The sequence below is a fragment of the Pinus tabuliformis genome, chromosome 1_1, assembly GCF_031772625.1.
Source record: "Pinus tabuliformis cultivar Carrire ecotype Pingquan chromosome 1_1, CPIR1, whole genome shotgun sequence".
NCBI lineage: Eukaryota > Viridiplantae > Streptophyta > Pinopsida > Pinales > Pinaceae > Pinus > Pinus tabuliformis.
This window is the reverse complement of record NC_142297.1, coordinates 96,483,141-96,492,908: the sequence shown is the minus strand read 5'-3', so window position 1 is coordinate 96,492,908 and position 9,768 is coordinate 96,483,141. Positions and strand designations below refer to the sequence as shown.

The 9,768-nt window shown below is 36.7% G+C and overlaps 1 protein-coding gene across 2 annotated transcripts; it reads right to left on the bottom strand.

Moving 5' to 3' along the window:
• Positions 1-6,348: 6,348 nt before the first annotated feature.
• LOC149211825 (ammonium transporter 1 member 1-like) lies at positions 6,349-9,129 on the bottom strand. 2 transcript variants are annotated; one of them, XM_089391590.1, is made up of 2 exons: positions 8,746-9,129; positions 6,349-8,646 (listed from the first exon to the last, which is right to left on the bottom strand). In XM_089391590.1, exon 2 carries the CDS (start codon positions 8,055-8,057, stop codon positions 6,474-6,476), a length of 1,584 nt encoding a protein of 527 aa, XP_089247716.1. In that variant the 5' UTR covers positions 8,058-8,646; positions 8,746-9,129; the 3' UTR covers positions 6,349-6,473. The 2 variants fall into 2 exon arrangements, with proteins under 2 accessions (XP_089247716.1, XP_089247717.1); XM_089391591.1 differs by having other exon boundaries at positions 6,349-8,635.
• Positions 9,130-9,768: the final 639 nt, after the last annotated feature.

Sequence of the window (9,768 nt, the reverse complement as noted above, 5' to 3'; positions counted from 1 at the left end):
AGGAAATGGGGGCTCAAGCAGAGACAGAAATTGACTAAGTATGGGTCAAATCTTCTCATTTAGTAGAGAGACGGGTTATTCAATTGCAGGTTGAGCTCAGAGTGGGAAAGTAATTGTAATACATTCTCTATTCATTTGATTAATGCAAAGAGGATTGAGGGGTTTTTCCCAGTTGAGTTCCCATAGAAAAAATATGGTGCATGTGTGGTTTTTCTTATTGCATGTTTGCGAATGTTGTTCTAAATTGTGAATTAAATTTTGCAGATCAGAAGAGTAGATTTGTGTCTCTCGATTATAGATTAAATTTCTTGATCGGTTGCAATTCTATCACCATATTTCTACAATTTATTTCCATTTGTAGAAGGAACATGCATTGGGCCACATAAATTAGAATGAACAAGTTCAAACTTTCTATGATGATTATTTGTTATGCTTTCCTAAGATATAAGCATCACATTGCTTAAGTTTCCTAAGAATTGTAGGCAAAATAATGACATCATTTTTCTTCAACAAATGAAGGTTGTCATAGTTCAAATGTCCAAATATAGCATTCCATAAAACACTTGGTGGAAGTGTACCTTCATCATAGTGAGAGCTGTATGAATTTTTCTTTGCACGAGCAAAGGTTCCTTGCAGCTTCAAAAGTCTTTCTTCTTCTACCCCACTCATGACAAGTGAGTGATTTGAACCTTGCCATCAAATATGTGAATGTAGTTTCTTTGCTAGAAGATGTGGACCAAAGACAATAAGTTTCACCTCAACTCTGTGAGGTATAGAACATCATGTAGAAGAAATTCTGGAAGACCAGGCAATTTGAGCCTGATGATGCCAAGTCCTGATGGCTTGAGTTTTGACTTATCTACAAAGTAGACTGCTCCATCAACATTGCCAATGAATTCTTCAAAGAAATTTCTTTTGAAATTCATGTGGAAAGATGCTCCTGAATCAAGCAACCAATCATCTTTCCATGAAGCAAGTGAAGAATTGAATATGCCTTCAATTACTCCAACGTTGCAATGTGCCACAACATAATGAGTGGACTCGGGTACTTTTCCTTTTCCTTTACTAGGTGTTTTACCTTTTTCTTAATTTCTTTCCTGCTTGATTATGTCCCAAGAAATATTACCTGTGGAAGCATCATGTCCATTTATTTTAGACCATATGTAATGAAGATTAGACCTTTCTCCTTAGAAATGTATTCCCACTTGTCTCTAAAATTCTTCCTTCCTCTTCCTATTCGACCACCTCTTCCTCTAGAAGAATATTGTGCATGATTCTTCTCTCTTTGTGCAAGGCACACAACTTCATCAGAAGACCGAGGAGTTGTCTTCTTCCCAAAATCCTTCTCTCCTTTAGCAAACTTCTTCTCAAGAGAGTCAAAGGAAACCTACTTAAGTTTTCCACTTACTTGTAATGACTCAAGATAATGTCAATAAGTGGTATATAATGCCTTGACATAAACAGTGAGAGGAACATCTATTTCAACACCAATGGATTTTATGCCATGGATAATGGATCTTATTTTTTATGCTAAGGCAAGAGGGGCATCATTTTTCAACTCAAGATTGACAACTTGATCATTAGTTGAACAACTTCAAGCTCAGAGTGTGAGTCATATAATTATTTTAACTTCTTTAAAGCTTCAAAAACATTTGAAAATGGTGAAATATAACGAACCCACCTCTTCATTCACTGACACTGCAATCAAGGCATAGACTTTGATGTTCTTGTTTTTCCAAATGACAAGCTCGTTGTTTGAAGTGGGATTTTCAGGTACATTGTCTCCTTCTCCTTCACAAATTCCTTTCCAAATTTCATTGAAAATGAGGGGAGTGTTTTACTTTCCTAGACCACTCATGATAGTTCTCTTTGTCAAAGAGAACTACTCCCACAATGAAGATGAGTGAATGTATTCCCAAAAACTATCTTCTTTCAGAAACTTCACTCTTTTTTGTGCATATGAATAATCACACCACAATATAATATGAAATTGCATTACCATATAAATCCCATACTACATACCACTCACGACCTCCTTCAAAAATAAATTCAAATTTTATATTCCACATTCACTATAATATTTTATCACCTCATATATACTTCATTTTTTTTTAACACTCCATTCAATTCAGAAGCACAAACATAATATGCCATATAATATAACTATAAAAAATTCAACGACTTATAAGTACTGAGCACAATCTTTAAAACATTCAACAACCAATGCATGAATCTTGAAAACAAGCACCAATGCACAATCTTCAAAAGAGGGAACTAATGCATAGAACAAATATAACTCCACAACCTCAAAAATATTCGAAGCATAGTTAACAATTATGCACTTATGTAGCAAGGAATTTTATCACAGTTCAACACATACCACGACCTTCAAGAAACTATTCGACGTAACATATATACCATGGCTTTCGCACACAAACTTTGCATAGTTCAATGAGCATATATACCACATTTTAATGTAGGACACACAATTTCCAGCAATCACCAATGCTGAGAGCAGAGAACATGGTTTTGCACAGTCTTCAAGTCCACGCTCATCGCACCATAAGCTATCAATTCACAAATCACACAACATTCATTTTCATCAATGTTGCATACCATCCAATTTAACGTAGGGTCCATCCTTCAACACAACACAATAACACAAGTTCTAGCCTTCAACACACCATTTCGACCTCTCCACACATCGCACAGGAAGAGATTTTAGATTCAAAAGGAATCTAAAACTAAATTTGAGATTACAAAGGACATAGCATTCAATGCACATAGCACATAGAAGGGAATCTAGTAGTGGATAGGAGTTACAATGTACAAAGCTAAATTTGGGAGCTGGTTCTAATACCATGTCCGGCTAGTAGAGTAACTCAACCAATTAAATTGTGTTTTTACATTAAGAGGAAAAATGGATATATATAAGGAGAGGGGGACTATTGGGATTCAAACTCCCAATATTTCTTCATCTTTCAATTTCCTTTATTTTGTTATTTACAATATTTACATGGATTTACCTAATCCCAAAGATTTTGTGTCAACAGATCCAATATAGACTAGTTAGAAATCCAAAAAATTATCTATTTGTAAGAAGGGTCCTTCTGAAAAGGCCTAGATCTATATGTGGACAAAATCTTGTAAATGTTGTATCCATTTATGTTATTTGTATACTAATAGAATTTATATATGAAATTCATTAATCCTAAATATTTGGAAAATGCCCTTTTTTTTAAGCAATCACAGACCTTTACGGTTGAATATTGATCGAGTGAAGGAACCAATCCAAATGTATTTGGTAGTCTATAAATCCAAAATACAAGGGATCCCAAAGTTTTATAAATGAGGCTTTTATGACAAACTTTGATTCATACGTCATTTGGTAGCTAATGTATCTAACTTGCATAAGTGGCACAAGGTGGTGGTGACATGTGGGTGCGATATCATCACATGTCAAGATAACATAGTCCAATATGGAGTGACACATAGTTGAGACTATAACATATGTGCAAGTGATACATATGCTAACATGACATAAAGTGGCAAATATTATAAGGGCCATAACTATGTGCCTAAAACTTGGAATGAAGTAAAATTTATATCATCAAAAAGATATTGATGACCAAAATATGATGGTGACTTTAGAAAAGAGGTTTGAGATGATTGTGGAAAGTGAAAATATTTCATACCTTAGTCACCTTGGGGGTTGTATATGTTACACTTACAATTATTTTCAACCCCATATTAAGCTTTCCATCCTCATTTTATCTATTTGGGTATCTATTATATTCTTTGCATGATTATCCCTACACATTACACATTATGTCAAGTGTAGTGGGGGGCTTGCAAGATAAGGTGAAGCACCCCTTACCTGGGGGGTATGGAGGTAGTGTCCTTGAAAAAAAATTGGGTGGCTTTTTGTGTCCATCTTTTTACAATTTTCAACACATAAAATTTATTTTAATTTTTGTGATGCATGGTGGTTTTATCTATGGTTTTGTAATTTTGGTTAAGGAACTTCTATTGTATTATAATTCAAGGTAAATAGATTGGTGGTTTAGGGATGTCACGGGTTATGTATATCGTATTGTAATATTGTAAAGATGAACATATTGAAAATTCTTTTTGTTTTTCCTAGTTTGGGATTTTAGGGTAAAATATTTGTGTTAATGTGTGTCTCTATGTGCCAATGTATCTATTTTGTTTTATTACACATATATTTGCAATATTAATTATACAAGCTTAAAACCTACATTGTCACTTTCTCAATGTTATAATTCTAGTTAAGTTAATGATGGATATCAATTTCAAGATATTTGTATGAATGAACTTCCTCCAAGTTGTTGTTATATATGAAATTATCATATGTGGTCTTTTTGGATTTAATTACCATGACTTTGTTTTGTCGATATTGACAATAATAGCCATCTTGGAACAAACGTCTTGGAGGATTCTTAGTTTCTTTGCAAGGTTTTAATGACTCATGAAAAGAACAATATCATCAACACAAAGGAGGGGAGTTATGAGTTCACTAGTGAGCATGGGGCCAACATAACTTGCATCTTCCAAACACTCTTCTAGCTTATTAGTGTATATGTTGAAAAGGGTAAAGAACAAGCGACACCCTTGCTTGACTGCAATACTGCAAATATTTTATTTTGACTAGCCCTCAATGGTTCTAAACTTGGCAATAACATTGTCCTATAACCCTGCCACAACAATCCTCAACACAAGAGGAATCAATGTGACCACTTCCAACCACTTTCACATGTTTGTCATGGGAATAGTGTCAAAATATTTTCTAAATTCGATGAAACAACATGAGAGATCATTTTTATTATTGCAACACTTCTTTGTAATGAACTTAAGAGTAAGAAGGTGGTTCGTAGTTGAATGTTGATATAATATTGAGTCACTCTTAATCCAGGCTTAATGAAAAACCATATTAACAACTTATTCATGGAAACAATTTAATGAGAAGTATATCCCTTTGCTTTATTGAAATAACCCAATGCAATTTATGAAGAAAAAAAAAAACAAAAAAAACACATGTAATTAATAAAAAATGAAGTCACATAAGTTAGTCAATGTTTAATTAGAGGAATTACATAAATTATTATTAAAATGGCATATTCACCACTAACATTGATATTTTTGTTCAACTAATACCTACAAGATGGGGGCATCACTTCAAATTTACAGTGACTCTTTCAAAATTCCTCCCAACAATTGCAATCATCTAAGTTGCAATTAACAAACATTGATAAGAAATAACATAAAAAGATTGGAATATTTTTTTGTTAGATAAGATAATCATGCAATCATCTACTATTCTCTTAAGATAAACATTGCACAACCTTTTGAGTCTACTTTAATTAAATAATCTTTAATATTTTTTTACTAAATACAATATTTAAATCTTAAATAATAATTAATGATTCATTAATCACATAAATCTTAAATAATAATTAATCATTCATTAATCACATAATTATAATGAAAATCTTGCATTCAAAAGGAAGATCTTTAATTCTAGGCACACTTATCAAAATTATTAGTTTACTCCATGAATCTTAACGCAAACACTCTCTGAACTTTTAACGAGCTGACATCATAATATTTTCAATTAAACATTAATATCTCACTTCTGTATATAATTATCAAATTAAAAAACACGTGTGAGAAAACAAATTTGTGAAATGCTAATCTACATGATAACACTGATAAATTATTCATATCATTTTAAATTTAATTAAAAAACTGATGAGTTTTAAACATTATATCGTCTCCCCTCCTTTCTTGTAAAAAAATGCTTATTCATTTTAATATATTCTCCACGTGGCTATCTTTAGTCTTATCCAATTTGTGTACAATGAGTCCACAGAAAGATTATCCTGTTCACTTTCATGCGAGACAAATCGTACACGCACAGCAAATATGACAACTCATATTATCATATTAGGTTCCCAGATTCGACGTGCTTCATTAAACAGATATGTGGACTACGATATATTGATCATAACCTAACTTTAGCCTAACATTCAGTACTCTTTTCAATACTTTATTATAACTCATATTATCATATTAGTTTCCCAGATTCGACGCGCTTCATTTCACATCATAAACATATATGTGGACTACGATATATTGATCATGACCTAACTTTAGCCTAACATTTAATACTCTTTTCAGTACTTTATTATAATATTATAGAAAATGCAGAATATAATACGGATCAATTTTTACTACGACAATCAATCAATCAATTTGTTTAATCTTTAACCTACGATGCCAATTATTCATGTCTGCGACTAATATCAAAACGCACATGCTTATACCAGGTTCTTTGAAGTACAAATACAAATTTATCGCGTTATTATAATTTAACTCCGACCACGTACACACCCATTACTTTTTTCAACTTGCAAGCACACTAAATTGTTCAATAGGGAACGGATATTTTTTTATTACAGGGTATCATCACCATTGTCTTCTGCACCATTTCGATAGTTGTTGTTGTGAGGAAATTCAGTCATATTTCGAGAGGCCTTCATCATGAAGCCACCTGGATGGATATGTTTGTCACCATCACTGTCATGATACACATAAGCACCTCCACCATGGCGAGTCACATCCATGCCAGCCATCTCATCCGCTGCAGAAACCCGGAGAAGTTTGAACCTGTGCAAAACATAGAAAACAGGTGCCATGGTTGCAGTGACCCATCCTGTGGTAACGATAATTTGTATGACATGGGCAGCTAGGAGCCTTCCGTCTCCACCCATGAATAATCCATATGGCCTCGAGGACTTCCCATTAGGAAGCAGACCGTACGCTTGCAAAACATACTCTTCTTTCGCAAAGAGTGCGGTAAAGATGATTCCCCAAGCCCCGCAACCACCATGAAGTTGCGCAGCCTCTAGGGGATCATCATACTTCATCTTGCGCGCCAAGATGTTGAAGCCTATCAACACCCACGCTGAGACAAACCCACACAGAATAGCGGCCCATGGATCCACGATGGAGCAACCCCCTGTGATCGCGGCAAAACCACCGAGCAACCCATTGCACACGTCCAAGACATTCCAGTGCCCTGTTAAGAGCCTTCGCCCAAATAACGTGGTCAACGCCGCAGAACACCCAGCAAGTGTGGTCGTGACAGCGGTCCTACCAATCGCCGTCCACTGGCCGTCCACGTAACTACCCCCACCTGCACCATACGGCACCAAGATCTTGCCAAATGACCCAGGATTGAACCCGTACCACCCGAACCACAATAGGAAGGTACCCAAGACAACTAACGTGGCACTGTGACCCCTGATACCGTTGGGTTTCCCTTCCTTGTCATATCGGCCTATCCTCGGCCCTTCAATAAGCGCTCCCCAGAAGCCCGCGATCCCGCCCACCATGTGAACAACCCCGCTGCCCGCAAAGTCATAGACTCCACTGCCGAAAAGTAAACCGCTAGCGTTCGAAGCGCTTAGCCAGCCGTCGGGCGACCATACCCAGTGCGAAACTACCGGGTAAACGAACCCCGTGAGAATCGAACTGTAGATCAAATAAGCCACAAACTGCGTGCGCTCCGCTATGGAGCCGCTGGTGATCCCTGCGGCTGCGATGGCGAACGCCCACTGGTACAGAAAATATGCGTAATCGTACTGGTATTCCTCGTTCGGCACCTCTGTCAGTCCGAAGAAGTAATGCCCAATGAAGCCGTTGGAGTGTTTGCCCCTTCCGAAGGCGAACGCGAAGCCGAAGAGATAGTAAAAGATACCGCCCGCGGCCGCGTCGAGAACGTTCGTGAGCATGATGTTCACGGTGTTCTTGGCCCGAACGGAACCCGCGCACAGCATGGCAAACCCTAGCTGCATGGAGAAAACGAGAAAGGCCGAGAAGAGCAGGTAGGTGCTGTCCACTGCGCGGGACGTGGCCGAGAGACGGTCAGAAACGGCCTGCAGCTTGTTGCAGAAGAAGTCACCCGCCGTGCCGTTTAGGAGGCTCTGAAGCATTGCCAGCTCGGGTGCCGTGCAGCTGTAGTCGAAGTTAGACATGACGGACAAGGCGGGGTTTGATCCCGCGACGGCAAATTCGAGTTGGCAGAAGTGTAATGCGCGCTTTGAGAGGGACGAGACTCAAACAGGAGGAAGTAAAATACGAGATTTAAAGAAACGAAAATAGAACCTAAATACGAGCTTTAAGTGACGCGATTCGAACTGCCAGACGTGGAAAGACAGGCTTAGAACATATGGAGTTCGAGCCGGGAGATAGAGCCTTTGAAGGGGCAAGATTTGAACCGGAAGAAGTGAAATACTAATTTCAAAGGGACTGGATTGAAACCAGGAAAACTGTAGTTGAAACTTTAAAGCGACCGGATCCAAACCGGGATAAGTGAAATACGAGCTTTGAAGGGACAGGATTCGACCCAGGAGAAGTGAAGTGCGATAGTTAAACGGCCATGATTTAACTGGAAGAACTGAAATACAACCTTTAATAGAACGACATTCGAACAGTCAGATCAGAGATACGAGCTTTGAGAATTACTGGATTCCAACCGGAGAACTGTAATACGAGCTTTGAGAAGGGCAGAATTCGAACCGGGAGAAGTATAGTACGATCTTTAACGGTAGAACTGCATCCAAGCTTTAAAAGCGCGGGATTAGAACGGCGAGAAATAAGATACGATCTCCGGAATTAGAGAACTAGAACCCGGAGAACTGAAATACTAGGTTTGAAAATTACCGGATTAGAACCCGAAATTGAAATAAGAGTTTTGAGAAGCACGGGATTCGAAGCAGGAGAACTGAAATACGATCTAGGACGTCGGAGCTGGTGGGATTCGAACATCGACACGGAATTTGAAGCAGGAGAAGTGGAGTCCGAGCTTTGAGATGTCTGGTTCAAAGATTTGAGCTCCGAGCGGGAGGGATCGAACGTTGAACGCAGACTTCGAAGAACTGAAATGCTAGATGCAAATACGGTGGGATTCGAACTTGCGACGCCCGTTGGCACGAAATCTTCCTCTGCCGGATTGAGTTTATTAAAGTAACGTTACCAAGGAAAATATAATATATTTCTCTTCAATCAAGAATTCAAAGGCGCTAGACACGTGGTTACGCGAGAGCATTGTCCTTCGTCCATTGGCTAAAAGCTTTTTCCTATCCACAGAAAGGTTCGGGCCTGCGACCAAAGTCACCCAAGGAGAGAAAAATGGAAATTTAATGGGGAACTGTACAAAAATAAAAAGGAGTGTCCTTTTTAATAAAGCTGCTGTTGTTGACATGTCGTGATAGTTGCAAATTGTCTGTCTCTGAAGGGCAAAAGGAGTTTAAGTAAATTCAGTGATTCTTGGAATTATTTACAAAAATTGAAGGGAAAATTTGGTTAACTGAAATTAGGATTAAGAAAATGTTTTTAATAATCTTAATTTGTTTGAAAAATATTTTACTCAATAAAAAACTAAAATATAAGTGAAATAAAATTATTTTTTGTTTAATAAAAAATATTGAACTTTAAATTTTTTATTATTTTTAACGAAGGAAAATATTATTTATAAATAATAATTTTTTTGTAAGAGAATATAATATTCAAAATTGTTTATTTATTATTTAATTTTAATTTTACTGTGTAATTATGCAAATTTTATTTATATATTAAGAAATATTTGAAAAGGTGTTTTTAAATATTATAATTTTGATGAGTTAAAATATTAAGAAAATTAATGTTTATAATAAATGTTTTAAAATTTTGATTTAATGCGTGTGT